The sequence below is a fragment of the Cherax quadricarinatus genome, chromosome 35 (genome assembly GCF_038502225.1).
Source record: "Cherax quadricarinatus isolate ZL_2023a chromosome 35, ASM3850222v1, whole genome shotgun sequence".
In the NCBI taxonomy this organism is placed as follows: domain Eukaryota; kingdom Metazoa; phylum Arthropoda; class Malacostraca; order Decapoda; family Parastacidae; genus Cherax; species Cherax quadricarinatus.
The window spans coordinates 421,383-445,018 of record NC_091326.1 but is presented as its reverse complement, the minus strand read 5'-3'; the positions used below and the strand labels follow the sequence as shown (position 1 = coordinate 445,018).

General features: G+C 39.3%; 1 protein-coding gene across 1 annotated transcript in view; it reads left to right on the top strand.

Annotated features, from left to right (window-relative positions):
* Positions 1–23,636, top strand: part of Rok (Rho kinase) — a 147,892-nt gene that overhangs the window by 72,380 nt on the left and 51,876 nt on the right. Inside the window, exons 17-22 of the mRNA XM_070091512.1 lie at positions 81–335; positions 2,097–2,366; positions 4,913–5,006; positions 9,820–10,037; positions 10,630–10,846; positions 12,762–12,925. Of these exons, the coding sequence (XP_069947613.1) occupies positions 81–335; positions 2,097–2,366; positions 4,913–5,006; positions 9,820–10,037; positions 10,630–10,846; positions 12,762–12,925 (1,218 nt within the window). The remainder of the gene's footprint in view (positions 1–80; positions 336–2,096; positions 2,367–4,912; positions 5,007–9,819; positions 10,038–10,629; positions 10,847–12,761; positions 12,926–23,636) is intronic.

Genomic DNA, 23,636 nt, shown 5'->3' with positions numbered 1-23,636 from the left:
GTTTTTTATTTAAATTTTATCGTACCTTTTATTTCAGTGTTACCATAAGCACGTCTTGTAACCTAGTTCATTCTCTATAGGTCAAGGTTCTCCAGAAGCAGTTGGAGACAGAGACTGAGAAGAGATCAAGCATTGTTGCAGAACTTCAAGCTCAGGCATCCGAAGTTGCACTCTTACGTACCAGAGAAAAACAACTCGCTCGAGATTTAGAAGAAGCCAAAGAGGCACGGTCTAGCATAGAGGAAGAACTGCACAAACTCAAGACACAAAAATCAGTTGATGACATGCAGATGAGGGAGCTGCAAGACACACTTGAAGCAGAACAGTATTTCTCAGTAGGATGTTATTCCTTTTGGTTGTTGTTTGTGTAATGTGATGGAGTATTATTTGTTGATTAGCTCAAAAAATACAAAATTTATTAGTTAGGTGGGTGGCCATTAAAACTTGGAAATAAAAAGAAATATTTTAGAGGACTAATAGGAAATAGAAATCAAGAGTAATGATAGTAAGAAATAAAGAATTAAATTTATTACATAAATTATTTTCCAATAAAAGTAGGTCTTAAACAGAGATGGGTGATGTCACCATAACTGATAGGGTGTTGGGAGAGGTATGGGATTAAAAGATAAAAAGTTTAATTCAAAGTAGAAGTTGACACAGTTGCTTTTTGCCAATGGCACTGCTTTTGGGAGAGCTTGGAGAGAAGTTGCAAAGGCTGGTGGACAAATTTAAGAGGGTGTTTATTAAAAGCAAGGTGAAGACAATAACAAAAAATTTAGGTAATGAAAGATTGGATATCAGATTGGAAGGAAGAGTATGGAGGAAGTGAACACATTTAGATACTTAGGAGTAGATTTGTCATTGAACAGGTCTACGAAAGAGGGATGAGATGAACTATAGAATTGATGAGGGACAAAAAGTGTTTGATACATTGAGGCATTTGCGGAGGCAAAAAAAGAGGAATGTATCAGAGTATAGTGGGACCAACATTCTTATATGGTTGTGGAGCATGGGTTTTAAATGTTGCAGTGAGAGGCTGGAAGCAGTGGAGATGTCATGTCTGAGGGCAATGTTTGGTGTGAATATACTGCAGAAAATTTGTAGTTAAGAGATCAGGAGGAGGTCTGGGGTATTATCCAGAGGGATGAGGAGGGGTTATTGAGGTGGTTTGGACTTTTAGAAAGGATAGAGCAAAATAGGTTGACTTTGAGCGGAAGGAAGGCGGGGTAGGGGTCATCCTAGAAAAGATTGGAGGGAGGGTGTAAATGAGGTTTTGTATGTGAGGGGCTTTGACATCCAACAGGCATATGTGTGTGTGTGTGTGTGTGTGTTAGATAGTGAGTGTAGGCAAATGGTTTTAATGACTTGCTGTGATTTTGGAGTGTGAACAAGGTAATATGTATTTATGAAGGATTTCATAGGAGCTAGTTAGCTAGATTTGAGTCCTGAAGATGGGAAGTGTAGTTTCTGCACTTTAAAGGAGGGGTGGGGTTATTGCAGTTTGGAAGGGAATCTGAGCTGTAATGTCAGCACGTCTCTGGCCAGATGGTGATAATGAAGGAGTTTCCTCTTATTTGGGTCTCCCTCCCTCGGTGGGAGATGGCCAGTATGTTAATGAAAAAAAAATTATTTACAGTACAGTTGACTGTCAGTTAATTTGGTAGTTACCTTCCTAAAAATGTCATATAATTAAAAAATAATGTAAAATGAACTGACAAACATAAAGGAGAAATAGGGTTACATTCCTCAGACCCCAAAACATGGCAACCAAATTCTTTTTAAAGCTATGTAATTTGTCAAGACTCAAAAAATAAAGAAGTTTTCTGTATTACATTATAGTCAGCCATATTATTAGCCTTTGTGTTTACTGCCTTTTTTTCAATTTTCCTCTAAATTTATTCCATGCTGCATAAATGTGGCATACTCGTAGAAAATATGCTGCATTTTTTTTTGTCTGTTATGTCAAAAAAGTGTTAAAAGTTGGTGTTAATTGATTTCGTACTATACTTTGTAATAGAATTTTTATAAGAGAATAATTTTTTAAATTTACCATATACTGTATGAAAAGTTTTGCTCATTGCTTTTAATTTTTTCAGACACTTTACAAAACTCAGGTACGCGAGCTACGTGAAGAGGCTGATGACAAATGTCGACAAGCAATGGAATTGGAGGAGGAGCGCACAAGCCTTACTCAGCAACTGCAACTGGCTGTAGGACGAGCTGACTCGGAGGCTCTTGCACGTTCTATTGCAGAAGAGACTGTAGCAGAACTAGAGAAAGAGAAGACCGTTAAAGAATTGGAGATTAGTGATCTTGTTTCCAGACATACGGCTGACATCACAGAAAAGGATAGTGCTCTTAGTGCGGTTAGTTTTATGATTTTAAATTTTTATTTTTGCAGCTTATACTATGCAAGAAAGCTCTTCTATTTAAATTGACATAGAGTGGTTATGAAGAATATAATTGAGAGTCCTGTACAATACAGTAAATTTTAATAATTAAATGTTTTTTCTGTTAAAAAGTTTGAAGTCTAGTTAGGAATAACTAAGCTATGTCTTTGGGAATAATAATTACTGTACAGTGGACCCTCAGTTATCGGTTGTTCCTGTTATAGGCCAACTTGGTGATCGGCCGATTTTTTGGCTCCCGGTGATCAGCCATTATTTCGATGATGGGCCGTTTCAGACTTGTCCGTCCGCCAGCTGGGGCTGCTTGTGCGTCAGTTTGGCTGTGTCTTTTAGTGTGTGAGGAAGATTCTGCTCATACATCCAAACATTTTGCTTGTTTTCATTGCTTTTTGTGGTTTTTTTTTTGCAGTGCAACTGCAAAATAACTAACCATGGCTCCAAAGAAATTTTCTAGTAAAGTTCCTGTGGTAAAGAAAGTGGGAAACACCATGGATTTTAAGCACGAAGTGTAGCAGGCATGCAGGGAGTGTAGCAGGCATGCAGAGAGTGTAGCAGAGAGTGAAACAGGCATGCAGAGAGTGTAGCAGAGAGTGAAACAGGCATGCAGAGAGTGTAGCCGAGAGTGAAACAGGCATGCAGAGAGTGTAGCAGAGAGTGAAACAGGCATGCAGGGAGTGTAGCAGGCATGCAGGGAGTGTAGCAGGCATGCAGGGAGTGTAGCAGGCATCCAGGAAGTGTAGCAGGCATGCAGGGAATGTAGCAGGCATGCAGGGAGTGTAGCAGGCATGCAGGAAGTGTAGTAGGCATGCTGGGAGTGTAGCAGGCATGCAGGGAGTGTAGCAGGCATGCAGGGAGTGTAGCAGGCATGCAGGGAGTGTAGCAGGCATGCAGGGAGTGTAGCAGGCATGCAGGGAGTGTAGCAGGCATGCAGGGAGTGTAGCAGGCATGCTGGAAGTGTAGCAGGCATGCAGGGAGTGTAGCAGGCAAGCAGGAAGTGTAGCAGGCATGCAGGAAGTGTAGTAGGCATGCTGGGAGTGTAGCAGGCATTCAGGGAGTGTAGCAGGCATGCAGGAAGTATAGCAGGCATGCAGGAAGTGTAGCAGTCATGCAGGAAGTGTAGCAGGCATTCCAGAAGCCAGCATTTATCTTCAATAAAGATATGTAATACTGATTTAATTGTTAAAAAAATTATTTTTTGGTGAGTATTTTTGTTTGGAATGGATTAATTGTAATTACATTAATTCTTATGGGAAATATTTCAGTTTTCAGCCAATTCGGTTTTAGGCTGAGCTTCTGGAACAGATTACGGCCGATAACCAAGGGTCCACTGTATATATTTGGAGTGACATCTAAACTGTGATATCTGGGTACCTCTGCAAAGGCAGTGATATTTTGTGAATGTTGGCAAAAGTGTTGAATGATGGTGCAAGTGTTTCTTTTTTGGGTCACCCTGCCTTTTAGACGGTTGATGCCTTAAAAAAAAAAAAATGATCAAATTTAGTTTTTCTAATACAGTGGAATCTCTGTTTTTGTATGCCCTGGTTTTCATAGGATTCGGTTATCGACAACTTTTTTTGTCAAAATTTTGTCCCAGTTTTCATACATCCGCTTGGTTTTTGTGGAGTTAACAATGGTCTGCCGTACCAAACGCGTCTGCCCGCCTGCGCCCACACAAAGCATCCCGCGCATTCCGACTCAGTCTGGCTTTGTTTCTCGTTGAGTGAGGATTGTGAGAATGTTCCTTCTTCGGTGATTAAGGACATGTGTGCAAAGTGGAATGAGTTGCAAAGTTTTGTAGAGAAATATCACCCTAACAAAGCTATTGCAAGCCGTGTCTGCAACATGTTCAATGACAATGCCTTGTCCCATTTTAGGCAAGTAAAGAGACGCCAGTAACAGACCTCTCTGGACAGATTTTTTTTGCGAAAGGGGTCCATTGACATTCAAGCTGGTCCTAGTGCCACTAAAAGACAAAGAAGGGAAGTAACCCCAGGTGGGGCCTTGATACTTGAAGTCTTTGTGGAGGGGGATTTCCCTTCCAAACAATAACCTCCCCTCCTCGTTGTCTTCCATATGCCAACAAGAGTCTTCAATAAAGGTAAAAGTGATGTTAAATGTTCATTTATCCATTTCATTAGTCATTTATATTTATTTATCATTTTTTCTGTATGTAAAACTATAGTTATTCTCTATAAAATGTATTTTTTGTTAATATTTTTGGGTGTCTGGAACGGATTAATTGGATTTACATTGTTGCTCATGGGAAATATGGCTTCAGTTTTCGTACAGTTCGGTTTTCGTCAAACTTTCTGGAACGAATTAATCACGAAAATCTAGGTTCAGCTGCACTGTACTATAATTTAAACTGATGATAAGAGGTTTTCAACCTTGGCAGACATACCGTTTTGTGGAATTTCAAAAAGTGTTAATTGTTTTAATGTATTACTGTTGCACATCAGCTCTTACAGATATCCAAACATATGTTTATGTTCATTGTGTTTCAGGTGAAAGAACGGGAACAAGAACTGAGCAGATCAGTGGAGAGTCTCAAGCAGGAGAAGGAGGCACTTAATGCTCAAGTCCAGAGTCTTGAGGAAGGTTGGTCCTTTAAAGGAGGGGTTTGGGATATTTGCTGTTTGGAGTGACATCTGAACTGTCGTATCTGCACACCTCTGCAAAGACAGTGATTATGTGTGAATGATGGTGAAAGTATTTCTTTTTTGGGTCACCCTGGTTTGGCAGAAGACAGCCATCGTGTTGAAAAAAATATACGTATTATTTTTAGTCTTTTGGTATCAGCCACATTGATATATGCATGCTCCTGGAATCCCACTCTCTTTACAACTCAAGAAATGTTAATAGCACATAATTCATTTAGCATTCATGCATTATATGTTAGATTTATGATTATGCAGTAGTGAGGCTTGTCAGGTAAAGAAATGTAATAAAGTTGGTAGAATTACCGACAATATGTAAAGTAAAAGGACACAAGTGCAACTAATGTGACATTTATTGTGGCAACGTTTCGCTCCTGGAGAGCGAAACGTTGCCACAATAAATGTCACATTAGTTGCACTTGTGTCCTTTTACTTTACAGGTAAAGAAATGAAAAAAAGCAAGTTTGACATTTGAATAACAAACAAATTAACTTTGTACTTTCATAAAGTTTGTATTTTGCTTTAACATTTTTCCTAATGTTTTTGCTTTGTGATTAAGCATTTTACTTGTACTCACCTATAAGTACTCATCTGTCTGAATGTATATAGATGAGTACATGAACAAGGCTTAATCACAAAAAGTATGTATGCATTTAGCCTAGTTTGTCAATATTAAGCTCTTACTCTTGGACTCTTCATACCGTTTGATCACTTGAAGCATTCAAGCTTTGTTGCATTTAAGTATAAACCCTAGTATGTTTTCAGCTTCTACTATGACATTCCCTAGTTCATTCCTCTTCTCCACTGTCATACTTGAAAAGTGTTTTGTAATATCCAGTGGCTCATTTGGGTGTACAACTTGTATCAGTGATCCCTTGTCTTGGACCTTTCTCTGGCTAGCAGTTATTTTTGACACCTTGTTCATACCAAGGTGTATTTTGTTTGCCAAGATCATGTCTCATCTTGATTTACATTATTTCTAGTTTTGATGTCAAGTTTGTAGTTTTTAGCAAGTAGCTTTTGATTCTTAATTGCACTAACAATCTGAGGTGAGCCTCTTTACTTTTCCAAGTTTGTTGTATGTTTCACTCATTGTGGGCTTCACACAAGTGCTGAATGATCTTCAGTTATTTGTGTAATGTTCCAGTCACTGTATTGTTCCTTTATATTCTTTCTTCAGTCACTGTTGTGTATGTGGCAAATAACAATTTGAAAGATTCATTGTTCTGTTTTATAAAGGCCATTTATATGTTTGTGAGACTATCATACACTGCTGATATTTTCTTAATTTCTTTTTTAACATGTCAGACATCTTGCAACAAAGTAGGGTGACTCTAAAAGGAAACACATTCACCATCATTCAGTGAATTGCTGTCGTGCTAGAAGTTCATTGATTTTTCAGTTAAGATGACCCTATGAACTGCTACGTCCTCCTCCTCCCTCTAGAGTGCAGGCACTGTACGTCCCACCTCTAGGACTCAAGTCTGGCTAACTTATTCACTGAATCTCTTCATAAATGTTTATCTGCTCACATTTCCAACAGCATGTCAAACCATTAAAATCACTTGTCTATCAAAACCAGTCTAACATATATACACCAGCCTGTTGGATATTCAGTCCCCTAGCACTTAAAATTTCCTTCATCTGCTCCCTCCAGTCTTTTCAGGAATGACCCTTACCCTTCCTTACATCCCAGATTTATTAACCTCTTAGTCATCTTATTCTGCTCCACCCTCTCTAAATGTCCTAACCACTTTAACACACTTCTCAGTTCTCTGAAATACATTTTTAGTAACCCCACACCAGCTTCTAACCTCCATGCTCTCCAGATTCTCTCTATAATATTCACACCACATATTGCATTAAGGTATCTGTGGAGACAATGTTATCCTTGGAGGCAAAGCAGGGAATGTACAAGAATATAGTGGTACCAACACTTACATATGGGTGTGAAGCATGGGTTGTGAATGCTGCAGCAAGAATGAGGCTGGAGGCAGTGGAGATGTATGTCTAGGGGCAATGTGTGGTGTAAATATTATGCAGAGAATTCATAGTGTAGAAATTAGGAAGAGGTATGGAGTTACTAAAAGTATTAGTCAGAGGGGTGAAGTGGGGCTGTTGATGTGGTTTGCTCATTTAGAGAAGATGGAACAAAGTAGGATGACTTAGAGGGTTTATAAATCTGTAGTGGAGGGGAGGAGGGGTAGGGGTCATCCTAGGAAAGGATGGAGGGAGGGGGGTAAAAGAGGTTTTGTGTGCAAGGGACTTGGACATGCAGCAGACATGTGAGCATGCTAGATAGGAGTGAATAGAGACGAATGGTTTTTGGGACCTGGCAAACTGTTGGAGTGTGAGCAGGGTAATATTTTGTGAAGGGATTCAGGGAAACTGGTTAGTCGAACTTGAGTCCTGGAGGTGGGAGGTACAATGCCTGCACTGTAAGCAGGGGGTTGGGATATTGGCTGTTTGGAGTGACCTCTAAAATGTCATATCTGAGCACCTCTGCAAAGACAATGATTGTGTGAATGAATTTTTTTTGGGTCTTGGTGGGAGATGGCCATTGTGTTAAAAAAAAAAATATTGCTTTCAAACATGACTTCTGCACTACCTCCATCCTCCTCCTCACACCCATATAAAAATGTTAATATTGCTATACTCTGATACATTCCCATTTTTTGCCTCCATAGATAAACTTTCTACCTTTTTGTCCTCGTCTGTTCTGTGGCTCTCATCTTTCATGGCTCCAGCCACAAACATGTCCATCTTATCTGATATCCAATTTTTCATTGCCTAGACTTCTTGCTCGGGTCTATAAATCAATTATGTGTAATATAAGTCAATAAGAGACCTGATCATATCTCTGTTAATTTAGATTCTTCAAGAGTCGTGGGATCATTGTGAGTGCATTATAACCTTTTAATGAGTCTGAAATTATCACAAGCTAAAGAGTATTCCTTTACTTTATCATCTCACCTGCCTTGGGTTTAAGTCCCACCCGTTCTGTGATTTGTTTACTTTATCAATTATTGTTTTCGTACAGGATTCAGAGTACAGTAAGTCCTCAACTTACACATTATGGACTTCCTGAATTGTGTAATATTCATAATACAGGAAGTTTTCAACTAAAGAACACATTGGGGACCTTCTGTATTGTGTATAATAATATACAGGTCTTTCTCAACATTTGTGTTTTCAACTTTCGTTGGCGTCACACATTCGCGAATTTCCAGCCGCGAAATCACATTTAAGTTTCCCGCCACCCGCGCGTCCCTACTACCCTCCCTCCAATTCCCGCAACTGGCAGCCAGCCCGCCTGCCACACAGTGTGGTGAATTTTGTTTGTTCATTATTTGCTATTTTTGCTATTAAACTACAGTGTAAATAATGTCAACCCATTCATGACTGCATATTGGAATGGCCATTCGGACAGGTATTGGACGGTGACATCATTTGTTTACTCTTGAACATGGCAAAGAATTGAACATTTCTGCTGCTGCTACTGTTCGTGCTAATAGTAATAATAATGCGTGTTATTAATAATAAGAATAATACGATAGAATTGAAGAAGGAAATTGTACAAAAATACGAGGGTTGAAGGAGTGGTGGAGGCATTGTGAGTCAGTTTGGCTTTATTTATGCTGGAGTGAGCATTAGCCTCTGTGCTCTTCCAAACATTTCACAATAATTCATTGTGTTTGGTGCTTGTAGATTAAGCGTGACTGCAGTGGTTGAGGCAGTGGTTGAGGCAGTGGTACAGGCAGTGGTTGAGGCAGTGGTTGAGGCAATGGTTGAGGCAGTGGTAGAAGCAGTGGTACAGGCAGTGGCGGAGGCAGTGGTATTTAATAACATACGTACATGTTGTTAATAATAATAATAATAATGATAATACATGTTATTAATAATAGTAATAATAATATGATAGAATTGAAGGAAATTGTACAAAAATACGAGGGTTGCAGCAGTGGTGGAGGCATCGTGAGTCAGTTTGGCTTTGTTTATGCTGGAGTGAGCATTAGCCTCCGTGCTTTTCCAAACATTTCACAATAATTCATTGTGTTTGTTGTTTGTAGATTGAGTGCGACTGCTACATAATTAATCATGGGCCCAAAGAAACTTGCTAGTGCCAGCCCTTTGGTTAAGAAATTGAGAAACATGATAGAATTGAAGAAGAAATTGTACAAAAATATGAGGTAGTGCGCTGCAGTCGTTGAGGCAGTGGTAGAGGCAGTGGTTGAGGTAGTGGTTGAGGCAGTGCTTGAGGCAGTGGTTGAGGCAGTAGTATTTAATAACATTCGTGTTATTAAACCATAATATGTATGTATATAGTACAATATTTTACGATGTTTTCATGTATTTTATGATTGTTCATGGTTTAACAAGTTAAGGAAGCAGTTTGTATTATATTTCCCTACAATATATTGGGGCACCAAACATTAACGATTTTTCAACATTCGAGTGGCTCTTGATCCCCTAACCCTGGCAAATGTTGAGGGAGACCTGTAATGATATTATACGACTCACTAAATCGTAATGACACAATTGCAAATAGACTCTGATCGCGGGTTCTAATCCCACCTGTGGTATGGTTTATGATATTATATACAATACAGAAGATTCTCAATGTGTTTGTAAGTTGAGGACTTACTGTAGTAATGGTAATTATAATTAGACAGCTTTTGTAACCACCCTCTTGCTCTTCAGTACAAGAAGATGAACATCATTTATACAATATTGCATTTTGTTTTCCCTTTTAGAAAACAAGAAAGTTACTAATGATCGTAAGGGTGAGCTTGAAAAATTAAGTAAACAACTCAAACAAGAACAGCTTCTCAAGATGCAAGCAGTCAATAAATTAGCAGAGATCATGGCCCGTAAGGAAAATCTTCCAGCTAGTCGTAAACCTAAGGCTTCAGCAAATGATCTGAGAAGAAAAGAGAAGGAGTGCCGTAAATTACAACAAGAGCTGACAATGGTAAGTGAAAGTTGTGTGACCATAAATGCTAGGTGACTAAAATTCTTTCTGATTTTTTTCATTGAATTGCTTACATTTAATGGTGTAACTCCAACAAGTATTTGATTTGGATTACCAGCATTACTTATTAGAAGCCTATGTGATGAAAATCATCTGTATAATAATGATAAAATATATTACTCCACATGGAAGTGAGGAAGATCCTTCTTCCGTAAGCTATGCGTCTTTTAAGAGGTAAGTGTGGTGCTGGGAAGAAAGGACTAGTAACCCCTTCTCCTGTACAAGTTACTAGGTGTAAAATGCTTTCGTATTCACTTTGCGCTGGTGGGAGGCAGCCGATGTGTTAAAAAAAGATATTAATTAATTCACAGCTAAGTAGTATGCAACAGTGGAACCCATTTTCACAAGCAAAATAAGGTACAAAGCCAAAAAAAAAAGTGTGGACAGTGATAAATATTTTTAATGAGAAGGATTAGTTTTCTAGTGAGGTACTGTATTAATTTTTATTGCTTATGTTTTGTAAATTATCTGAAGTGTATCAACATTACTATTATTTGATGGTCTGTGACTGTGTTCTATTTTATTGCCATAGGAACGTGACAAGTTCTCTCAAATGGTGTCAAAATATCAGAAGGAAGTTCAGGATCTTCAAGCGTTGTTATATGAGGAGAGTCAGTCCAGAGTTCGACTTCAAATGGAGGCAGACTCTAAGGACTCTGAAATTGAGTCTCTTACCTGTAAACTGGCCAATATCAACAGTGAGACAGCTTCCCTCAGTAGTGGCGCAGACAACGATATCGATGAATTGGGTTAGTACCAAAAGAATAAGTGAAAGTACAGCTAGCAGACAAATTGTTTGACAGGTTGTTGAGGTGGTTACACATATTCATTTAAATTGATTTATAATACTGTGTGTACATGTGTTAATCATGCAGAAAAACACATAATGAATGATTAAAATAATGGATAGCCATGAAAAAAAAAATAATACTGCAACATTCTATTAGCCATACTGACTGTGCCTTAGAGATTTCAAGTAGTAAGAGAAAAGTTTAAAATTATAATTTGTAACCAGAAAGCATGGAAATATGTTATGATTTGCCTATTTTGGTTAATTCCAACATGTTTGTCAGGTTCAGTGTCAAAGATAAAGAAACCTTTGATGTTTTTCCCTAACATTTTAATGTCACAAATTAAAACCCTTTTTGGGGCAAATGGCCATAAATTTAGAAATTCGAACTGAACTCCCTATAGTGGATAGAGTAACTCAATATAAGGTCAGTGAGTCCATATAAATGGAATTCTGATGTTTAGTTTTCAAGCAATTGCTAATCAGCGAAACCCTAATTTAGTATGGCCTGCCCGTATTAGGGAGTAGAAATTTGGCTGTTGCAAACTTGCAATGGTTAATAAAACAGCAAATAACTATTTTTTTAATTGATTATACAAACAGACAATATAAAAAATATAAGTGGAACTTGTATCCAAACCTTTTTTAGGTATTAGAAAAATATAAAAAGAAACCAAATTGCTACATTGACACATTGCAAAGGGATAAAATTTTCAAGTCCCATATTCCTGAATTCCCTGAGAAAGAACAGTCATTGTATATTACTAATTGCTAGAATGGAAGGGTATGAAGCAATTTTTATCCTTTATGCATAGATTTACTTTGCATATGAAGCAATAAAATGACGATGTGGTATAATTGTTCTTGTTCAACAGGCATCTCCTCGGTCCTAATACCTCTCTTTTTCTTGACTACTTTTCACTTTCTGGCTGGCATTTCTTCCTCATCATCACTTGACACCTCTGCATCCAGTGGCAAGTATTCATCACCACTTTCAAGCAAGCAATTCTGGGTCATCTACCTCCAGTTCTGAGTCACTTTCCTCCAAAACACAGACATTTTGACTTGGTGTTGGAGGGCTCACCATAAAACAATTTCACATTGATCTGGAAGGACAATAAAAATGTTCTGTACACATCCAGACCACTACAAAATTCATATAAGCAATAGAAATATTTTTTATAAATATTTATTTACCAAAATTGAAAACTGCCCCTAAAAGGGCAGAACAAAATTTTTTGAGGTCTCTTTTGTTGCACTATTTTCATTTGCATGGTACACTCACATTATGCTTCACACGGTCTTTATATATATATCAAAATATGCCCAAACTATTCATTTATGCACTAGACATAACAATCAGTACTTACCGACATTGTAGAGGATAAAATCCAAGGGTATTTGAGTCTCACTATTTGAAAAAATGTTACTCTCGGCGATGCCAAGCCAGAAGTGTTTACATCTTGGTCTCTCAACCAATGGGAAGCGAGAACAGGACAGCACCACTTAGCTGAAGCGACTCAGGGAAGGCTTGTGATTGGTCAGAAATAAAGAACGGGAATCTAGGTGCGCGACACGAGTAGGATGACACGTGCAGAAAATCACGTGCTCAGACCCGCATATTTTGCGGTCTGCCCCATAAAGGGTTAAGAGTTCTCAAAGTTGTATTTGTTCAATATCATATGCATATTTATCTGCTCATCATTTATGGAAGTCTTATTATGCTTCATTAAGTGTTGATGTGATTGAGCTCACTACAGCTGCCTTGTGCTTGGAATACACCTTCATAAAAGGAGGGACACTTACATGTATAATTATATATTAGTTTGTTTTCAGTGTTCTTACTCAGCATTTTATTATTTTTTTGTTTTCAGAGTCTCGACTAGAGGGTTGGCTGTCCATTCCCAACAAACAGAATATAAAACGCCATGGCTGGAGACGACAGTATGTGGTTGTCTCATCAAGAAAGATAATTTTTTACAACTCAGAGAATGATAAACAGAACTCCGACCCGGTTCTCATTCTTGATCTAACGTATGTATGTCTTTGAAAATTCACTAAAGACTCTGTTAGGTTTAAGTAGAAATAACAGTCTGAAAAAGGCTCAGTATGGTTTGGCTGTGTAGTATGTACAGTTTAATCCATTCCGTGACCTTGCTCGTATCCTGATCTGCTTGTATGCTGAGTCAGCTTTCCTCATTTAACCCTTTCAGGGTCCGTCCCGTAGATCTATGGCTTTACGGTGAGTGTCCAAACTGTAGATCTACGCCAAAATTCTAGCGCCGTCAAATTTAGCGCGAAAGCGCTCATAGGCCTACATGTGAGAGAATGGGTCTGCGCCGTGGGTGTGCGCCTCGTCGCAAGTCAGCTCTCACTCCCCGGAAAATTGGGACTCTCCTCTTCCTGTCTGATAGTTCTGACACTGATGGAAGTGGAAATGAAGACGAATTCTACGGCTTTGATAAGTTAGTGACCGAAAATAATGACCAGGATATCGATAATAGTGCAGAAAACCCCGACGATCCTCGACCTTCTACCTCTGGTGTGGGCACTCGTGACTCACGGTCGGGTGTTCCTAAACGTAAGAGAAAACTAATATTTTCGCGTGGCCAGGCCTCTGACTTCAGTAATGATGATGATTCTGATGTGGATTGTGATTTTATTGCGCTCGACGATCATTCGAGTAGTGATAGTGAGGAATCATATTCACCAGTGAAACGTCGGTATGTTCGCCGCCGCATGCGCTCGGGTAGTGTACCCTATGCTGTGCCCAGGGGACGGAGTACATCCCGGAGTACATCCCGTGGCCCTACACCCGTTTTAGGTAGTGATAGTGAGGATGATGTGGCTATACTTGGCATGGATGGGCCACAGGCATCAGTGGATGGTGTTAGTGGTGCTGGTGGTGGTAGTGGCACCGCCATGCGTGACTCACCGTGCCACGCGGGGACCCACGCTGCTGACTCGTCAGTTCAAGGACAAAGCGGAGCGTCAGCCACCAGCCCGCCACAACCACAACCACCCATACAACCAGCCTATGATGTCCAGTATCCACCACAAAACCGTATGTGGGATTGGCAGCAAAATCCCAATTTTGTTCCCAAGCCTCACCACTTTGATGACTCTCAAAGTGGAATTCTACCTACCTGTCCCCTTGGAACCATGGCCAATGAACTGGAATTCTTTGAATTATTCTTTAACCAGCCATTGATGGAAATTATTGCCAGGGAAAGTAATAAGTATTTTCAGTACACCATGGCAAATACGATCTTATCACCACAGTCAAGACTACACAGGTGGAAAGAGACGACTGTTGCAGAAATGTATTTGCTTTTTGCAACAATAATGCTTATGCCTCACGTCTATAAGCATAATATAAAAGCATACTGGTCCACAAATCGGCTAATTTCTACCCCATCCTTCAGTGAAATAATACCAGTGAACAGGTTTATCTTACTGTTACGTATGTTGCACTTCTCTGACAAAACCAGGCCTGACAGAAGTGACAGGTTATACAAGATTAGAAATGTTTTAATGTATCTCAAACAAAAGTTCAGGATATACTTTTATCCATTCAAGAATCTTGTAATTGACGAGTCTTTGATTTTGTTCAAAGGTAGACTGTCATTCAAGCAGTATATACCGAGCAAGAGGAACCGCTTTGGTATAAAATTGTTTGTACTCTGTGATTGTGACAGTGGCCTGGTGTTGGATATTGTTATATACACGGGTAGTAAAACATTGAAAGATACCAAGATGTTATTGGGTACCTCAGGTTAAACGGGGGTTTTCGGGGTGATGACGGCAGGTGTTTACTGCCCCAACATCAGGGTTTAGGGGGAATGAAAACCAGTTTCCATTTTTGAAAACCCTTCCCCCCCGGGGGGAAACAAGACAGGGGCGGTTGATCTAATTAAAACGTTTTGAAAAAAAAATGGTGATTGATTATACACAAAACATGTTTGGTTTTAAAGGGGACATGAATTGGTTTTGTTGACTTTCGAAAGGATTTAAACAAGTGGCGAAACTTTTTTTTTCCATTCATGGACATTTCAATGCTGAATCCCCCATAAATGTCCCAAAAAAAGCCCGGAAAAGCCCAAACCGAGAGAATTTTTTTGTCTGTTGCCCAGACAACTCATAACAAGTACCAGGTAAAAAACCTGCAAATACAAATAGGCCCTCGAATTCATCACGATAAAACGGCGGGGGAAAGGTGATCATTCATAATACACCCTTCCCCAATAAAAGAAATTTGGCCAAAGAAAAAACTGTGCAAAAACAAACAGCGGCAACAAAAAACCCCCAAAGACACCCCCGGTTTATGTGGGTAAAACCATGTCCAGTGATTGTAAATATGTAAATATATGATAGAACATTAGTATTATACAATATTTGTGCATGTTTATTGTAATAAACAACAGTGGTAAACAATAATATGATAATAACTTTAGTGCGGTTATTGTGTTCAATACAGTGAGTTTATATATATCAATTATATACAGTATTGGTCTCTCAGGCCCCAAATGTTAGTAGGAATAGAAAAAAATTGGAAAAGAAAAGAAAAACAACTAAAACAACAAAATAATATAATACGTGTATGTGGAATTCGTCGATGTTGCCACCACCACATCATTTTCTATAAACTTCTTGGCACTGTATCTCGGTAAGTACTGATCAGATTCTAATTTTTTTTTGTTTTATTACCTTCACAAAAATATGCTCTTTAATTCTGTAAGAAAAAAATAATTTTTTTTTTTTTTTCAAAATTTCTTGGACACTGGTGCGTGACTTCAGATTTTGGCCTTGGACCCTGAAAGGGTTAAATTAATTGAAATGCCATTAATTCGTTCCAGTGGAATTCGTGCTCTCAGGAGGCAGGACAGAATACAGTGGTACCCAGAGTTTTGTACAGAATTTGTTCCAGAAGGCTGTTCGAGTGCCATTACTGAATGAATTTGTTCCCATAAGGAATAATGTAAATTAGATTAGTCCATTTCAGACCCACCAAAAATATGCTTACTTTTTAAAAGCACTTACAATAATACACTTACATAATTGTTCGAGTTGGGAGCTGTATGAAACTCGGGGTACCATTATACATGAATATGACCCTAATATCAACTCGGCTGCTTATTTATCTATCACAATTCATTTAATATGACATAATAAATAATATAAATAACATGAAACCTGATACAGTGGACCCTTGGTTATCCGCTGTAATCCATTCCAGAAGGTCGGCCTAAAACCAAAATGGCCTAAAACTGAAATAATATTTCCCATAAGAAATAATATAAATACAATTAATCCATTCCAGACACCCAAAAATATTAACAAAAAATACATTTTTTAAATAATTATAGTTTTACATATGCAAAACAATGAGAACTAAGTAAAATAAATAAATGAACATTTAAATCACTATTACATGCCTTTATTGAAGACTCTTGTTGGCTTATGGAAAATGGGGAGGAGGAGAGAGGGAGGACTGATTACTGTTTGGAAGGGGAATCCCCCTCCATAAGGACTTTAGGTATCAAAGCCCTCTCTGGGGTTACTTCCCTCCCTGCCTGTCTGCTACACTCCCTCCATGCTACACTCTCTGCCTTCCTCCTACACTCCCTGCTACACCCTACTACACTCCCTGCCTGCCTGCTACACTCCCTCCATGCTACACTCCCTGCCTTCCTCCTACACTCCCTGCTACACCCTACTACACTCTCTGCCTGCCTGCTACACTCCCTCCATGCTACACTCCCTGCCTCCCTTCCACACTCCCTGTTTCCCTGCTACACTCCCTGCCTTCCTCCTACACTCCCTGCCTTCCTCCTACACTCCCTGTCTCCCTACTACACTCCCTGCCTGCCTGCTACACTCCCTGCCTGCCTGCTACACTCCCTGCCTCTCCTGCTGCACTCTCTCCCTCCATGCTACACTCTCTGCCTTCCTCCTACACTCCCTGCTACACCCTGCCTCTTTACTACACTCCCTGCTTCCCTTCCACACTCCCTGTTTCCCTGCTACACTCCCTGCCTCCCTGCTAAACTCCCTCCATGCTACACTCCCTGCCTCCCTTTCACAGCATGTGTGTAAAGAACCTAGGATAACCCAAAAAAGTAAGGCAGAGTGACTTATTTCCATTGGGGTCCTGCCTCCCTGCTGCACTCCCTGCTAAACTCCCTTTTGCAACATTAGCTTCCTTGATGTTTGGATGAATGAGCAGAAGTATCCTCACTTGCCCAGAGACACAGCCAGACTGACTCATGAACTCTTGAGCAGCTGGTGGGCAGGTGGGTGAACGCTCACAATACAGCCGATAAGCGAAATAGTGGCCGATTACCGGAAGTCAAAAAACCTGCTGATACCCGAGTTGGCCGATAGCCGAGGGTCCACTGTATATACTCTAGAATGAATAAAATGTCATCATGTGACAAGTGAGACTCTTTCCACCGCGAGGTGCACTGCCATCCCCTGACACTCCCAACACCACCATCCCAGCTTTCGTGAATAGTGTTCAGTTCCACTTCTCTCCTACAAGCTAGCTGTGTTTGTGAATTGTGTTTTGACTTACTGACTTGACTGAATGACTTACAAACTTAACTGACTGACTTACTAACTTAACTGACTTGACTGACTGAAATACTAACTTTACTGACTTAACTGACTTGACTGCCTTACTCACTTGACTAACTGACTTGAGTGACTGACTTACTGACTGAAGTGACTGACTTGACTGAGTGACTGACTTACTGAATATTATAATGGGAAGTGCTAAACTCGCAGGATTATACAGTGCCTGTGAGGGGGAGGGGATGGAAGGTATTCAGGCTTAAGGGACTAGAGCACAGATACAATTCCCTAGGTCAAGAGCCCCTCACCAGCGTCAAGGAACCTCCCTTGAAGGAAAAGCTCACATCCAGTATTTTTGCTGTATCCAGAAACAAAAAAATGATCAAGCGACTGCTTGTATTCTGAAAAACTTGTATGGTGGGGCACTCGTAAGCCGAGGTTCCACTGTATATGGAAATGGAGGGGGGGGGCAGTGTAATTGTTTGCTTATTTGTTTATATATTTGTTTTTGGTATGTGAAACAATATGTGTTTCTAGTGGATTTGTAAAACATTTAAAATTTTGCTGCCATTGCCATGCTAATTTTTTGTTTTTTATTAACACATCGGCTGATTCCCATCAAGGCAGGGTGACCCGAAAAAGAAAAACTTTCATCACCATTCACTCCATCACTGTCTTGCCAGAAGGGTGCTTTACACTACAGTTATAAAACTGCAACATTAACACCCCTCCTTCAGAGTGCAGACACTGTACTTCCCATCTCCAGTACTCAAGTCCGGCCTGCCGGTTTCCCTGAATCCCTTCATAAATGTTACTTTGCTTACACTCCAACAACACATCAAGTATTAAAAACCATTTGTCTCCATTCACTCCTATCAAATATGCTCATGCATGCTTCCTGGAAGTCCAAGCCCCTTGCGCACAAAACCTCCTTTACCCCCTCCCTCCAACCCTTCCTAGGCCAACCCCTACCCCGCCTTCCCTCCACTACAGATTTATACACTCTCGAAGTCATTCTGTTTCGTTCCATTCTCTCTTCCATGTCCGAACCACCTCAACAACCCCTCCTCAGCCCTCTGGATAATAGTTTTCGTAATCCCACACCTCCTAATTTCCAAACTACGAATTCTCTGCATTATGTTCACATCACACATTACCCTCAGGCATAACATCTCCACTGCCTCCAGCCTCCTCCTTGTTGCAATATTTATCACTCATGCTTCACACCCATACAAGAGTGTTGGTACAACTATACTCTCATACATTCCCTTCTTTGCTTCCACGGACAAAGTTCTTTGTCTCCACAGACTCCGAAGTGCACCACTCACCCTTTGCCCCTCATCAATTCTGTGATTCACCTCATCCTTCATAGACCCTTCTGCTGACACGTCCACTCCTAAGTATCTGAATACGTTCACCTCCTCCATATTCTCTCCCTCCAATCTGATACCCAATCTTTTGCCCCCTAATCTTTTTGTTATCCTCATCACCTTACTCTTTCCTATATTCACTTTTAATTTTCTTCTTTTACATATCCTACCAAATTCATCCACCAACCTCTGCAACTTCTCTTCGGAATCTCCCAAAAGCACAGTGTCATCAGCAAAGAGCAACTGAGACAACTCCCACTTTGTGTTTGATCCTTATCTTTTAACTCCACACCTCTTGCCAAGACCCTCACATTCACTTCTCTTAAAACCCCGTCTATAAATATATTGAATAACGATGAAAGGGAAGCGGTAATTTCATGCACTGGCCAGGGAGGTATACCATCTTTTAGGAGTGAAGAAGAACAGGATGTGAGTGTGGGGGAGGTGCGTGAGGCATTGTGTAGAATGAAAGGGGATAAAGCAGCTGGAACTGACGGGATCATGACAGAAATGTTAAAAGCAGGGGGGGATATAGTGTTGGAGTGGTTGGTATTTTTGTTTAACCCTTAAATGGTCCAAACGTATATATACGTTTTTTCAACATCTGAAAGTATGTAAAGAAATGTAGATTTTTTTTTTTGTTTTACATGTGAAAATGTGTAAAAAAAACTTTTATCTACATTTTTTTTGTTATATTTGAAAATATGTAAAAAAAAGTAGATCTACTTTTGTAGCACTGCGAATTTGAACGTCGATCTGTTTGGACCGTTTAAGGGTTAATAAATGTATGAAAGAGGGGAAGGTACCTAGGGATTGGCAGAGAGCATGTATAGTCTCTTTATATAAAGGGAAGGGGGACAAAAGAGATTGTAAAAATTATAGAGGAATAAGTTTACTGAGTATACCAGGAAAAGTGTACGGTAGGGTTATAATTGAAAGAATTAGAGGTAAGACAGTATGTAGGATTGTGGATGAGCAAGGAGGTTTCAGAATGGGTAGGGGATGTGTAGATCAAGTGTTTACATTGAAGCATATATGTGAACAGTATTTAGATAAAGGTAGGGAAGTTTTTATTGCATTTATGGATTTAGAAAAGGCATATGATAGAGTGGATAGGGGAGCAATGTGGCAGATGTTGCAAGTATATGGACTAGGTAGTAAGTTACTAAATGCTGTAAAGAGTTTTTATGAGGATAGTGAGACTCAGGTTAGGGTGTGTAGGGAGACTACTTCCCAGTAAAATTAGGTCTTAGACAGGGATGTGTAATGTCACCATGGTTGTTAAATATATTTATAGACGGGGTTGTAAAAGAAGTAAATGCTAGGGTGTTCGGGAGAGGGGTGGGATTAAATTATGGGGAATCAAATACAAAATGGGAATTGACACAGTTGCTTTTTGCTGATGGTACTGTGCTCATGGGAGATTCTAATGAAAAATTGCAAAGGTTAGTGGATGAGTTTGGGAGTGTGTGTAAAGGTAGAAAGTTGAAAGTGAACATAGAATAGAGTAAGGTGATGAGGGTATCAAATGATTTAGATAAAGAAAAATTGGATATCAAATTGGGGAGGAGGAGTATTAAGAAGTGAATGTTTTCAGAGTACTTGGGAGTTGACGTGTCGGTGGATGGATTTATGAAGGATGAGGTTAATCATAGAATTGATGAGGGAAAAAAGGTGAGTGGTGTATTGAGGTATATGTGGAGACAAAAAATGTTGTCTATGGAGGCAAAGAAGGGAATGTATGAAAGTAGTACCAACACTCTTATATGGGTGTGAAGCTTGGGTTGTGAATGCAGCAGCGAGGAGGAGGTTGGAGGCAGTGGAGATGTCCTGTCTAAGAGCAATATGGAGTTAATAAAAGTATTAGTCAGAGGGCTGAAGAGGGGTTGTTGAGGTGGCTTGGTGATATAAAGAGAATATATCAATGTAGAATGACATGGAGAGCGTATAAATCTGCAGGGGAAGGAAGGCGGGGTAGGGGTTGTCCTCGAAAAGGTTGGAGGGAGGGGGTAAAGGAGGTTTTGTGGGCAAGGGGCTTGGATTTCCAGCAAGCGTGCATGAGCGTGTTTGATAGGAGTGAATGGAGACGAATGATACTTGGGACCTGACGATCTGTTGGAGTGTGAGCAGGGTAATATTTATATAGCCGGACTTGAGTCCTGGAAATGGGAAGTACGTACAATGCTTGCACTCTAAAGGAGGAGTTCGGGATATTAGCAGTTTGGAGGGATATGTTGTGTATCTTTATAGGTATATGCTTCTAAGCTGTTGTGTTCCGAGCACCTCTGCGAAAACAGTGATTATGTGTGAGTGAGGTGAAAGTGTTGAATGATGATGAAAGTATTTTCTTTTTGGGGATTTTCTTTCTTTTTTGGGTCACCCTGCCTCGGTGGGAGACGGCCGACTTGTTAAAAAAAAAAAAAACCCATGTTGACATCACACATCCTTGTCCAAGGCCTACTTTTACTGGGAAATAATCTCCCATGCTAATGTGTGTGTGCTAATTTAACAAAATCCACAGCAGGCCTATGCTTAGTCTTTGATAGCCATCAAACAAAATTGGGTATTGATTGAGCGAATTGGTAAGAAAGTGGGGAAAAGCTGTGAGGATGGATGGTATTGTGACTTGAGATACTTAAAACAGGGAGGAATTGAGTCAGGTATTGGAGGAGTTTGTTTAGAGTACAGATGCTCCTAGCTTTACGATAGTTTGACTTACGATATTTCAACTTTACCATGTTGTGATAGTGATGCACATTCTGTGCTGAACAGTACTGTTCATTTATTGATTGGATAAACTTGTATTCATTTATTTACTTTTCAGTACTGATATTTAGTTAATTACAACAATTATTTGTTTATTTACCTATTCAGTGACAGTAGTTATTTACTTATTTATCATCTCATATTCATGTTTGACTTATGATGGGTTCTTCGATATGTAACCTCATCGTAAGTTCAAGGAGCACCTGTATTCAATTTTAGTATGGAAGAAAGGATGGTGCACAATGATTGGCGAGGAATACTTATGCTTCCTTTCTTAAAAATAAAGAAACCTGGACAAGAATTAAAAGAATTGTAAGCATGCACTTCAATCCCTTATTGTGCTAAGATGTTGCTGTTTATTACTTGTCATTTATTTGTGTATAATCTTCAATTTATGGATGGGGAAAATTTAATTTTTTAACTAATAAAATGCACTCTCTCTTATACATATTTTGATTTATAATATTCATACTTTTATGTCAGTTGTGAAGGCTGAGATGAGAATGTAAGAAGAGAGAATGATGAATGGTTTGAAAAACCAAATGAATTTTCTTTATACATTTTGGTGAAAAGGGAAAAAATAATATCAGCCTTGTGAAAGAATTTGCTCCCCAGGGGTGTTTGGACATGTTCCCTTTTTTGTTTTTTTTGGGTTTTTGGGAAAAACTCAGACATTTCCCCCCAAGCTCAATTTCGGGTATGTTTCTTAAAAACATTAAAATTTAATTTCTTAGTTCTTTCTTTCATTGGACCAGGAAAACTAGATAACAATAAATCCCATAAAAATACAGTCAAATTTTTTTAACCCAAAAATCGTAAAAGTTTTTTCTCATTTTTTTCTGGGATTTTTCTGTACAACCCTAGCCCTTCTTTCATTGGCCTGCTTTCCTGATTTGGGGGTAGTTTGGGTCAAAATCGTAAAAAACCCGAATTAACCCGTCAAAATCGTCGAAACCTAAAGGTTAAAAATCAGATTGAAGGGGGGGGGGAAAGTTTGTTTTTAAGGAGGTGGGTCAGGAAAAAGGGAGTGTTGGTGGTGTAAAGAAAAAGTGTAAAAAAAAAAAAGTTTTGGGAAATTTTTTCGAAGTGTTATAAGAATATAGGGAAGTAAAGAAAGGTAAAAGGGGGGTGGAGTAAAAGGAGGCAGATGATAAGTGGGAAAAGGGGCCTGTCAAGAAATTTTTTAAAGAAAATAAAAAAAATTTTTGGGGTGGTTAAACAAGCTAAAAAACCTAGGTAGAATGGTTTTTTTAAAAAAGGGGGAGTTGTAGTGGGGGAGATGGGTTTGGGTAGATAGTTTTTGAGGGAAAAAATGTCAAGGAGAAAGGGGTGGATTCCATTGGCCAAAGGGATACCATCTTTAGGAAGAAGAGCAGGATGTGAGGGGTGGGGAATTGGGGGGCCATAGAAGAAAAAAACAACTGGAACACATGATCTGAAAGAAATGTTAAAACAGGGGGGATATAGTTTGAAAATGTTTGGGAAATTTTTTTTTTAATAAATGTATGAAGGAGGAAAATTTCCTAAAGATTGGGAGAAACATTATAGTTTCTTTATTAAAAAAGAGACAAAGGTTTTTAAAAATAGAATTAGTTGTGGTATACCGGAAAAGTGTTAGGAGGTTATTATTGAAAAAATTAAATAAACAGAATGTGGGGATTGCGGATGAGCAAAGGGGGTTTTTAAATGGGTAGGGAATTTTAGATCAAGTGTTTACATTGAAAAATATATGTAAAGGGAGAAAAAAGGGGAAATTTTTATTGCATTTTGAATTTAGAATGGGGGGTATGGGGAAAAATTTTAGGGTGTAGGGTGGTGCGCAAGCCCAGGGGGGTCCTACTGTCCTGAAATGGTGTAAAAAGGAATCCCTTTAAATTTTTTTACATGATGGTAGGATTCTGGGGTCTTTTTCTGTTTTTAAACATCAAAATTTCAGGTCTTTCTACTTCTATTACATTTGATCCAAATACACATACATGTACAAACAAATTCCCCTCCCCTGGGTTTTCCAACCCCTTTCTAGTTCTTTCTTTTTCCCCA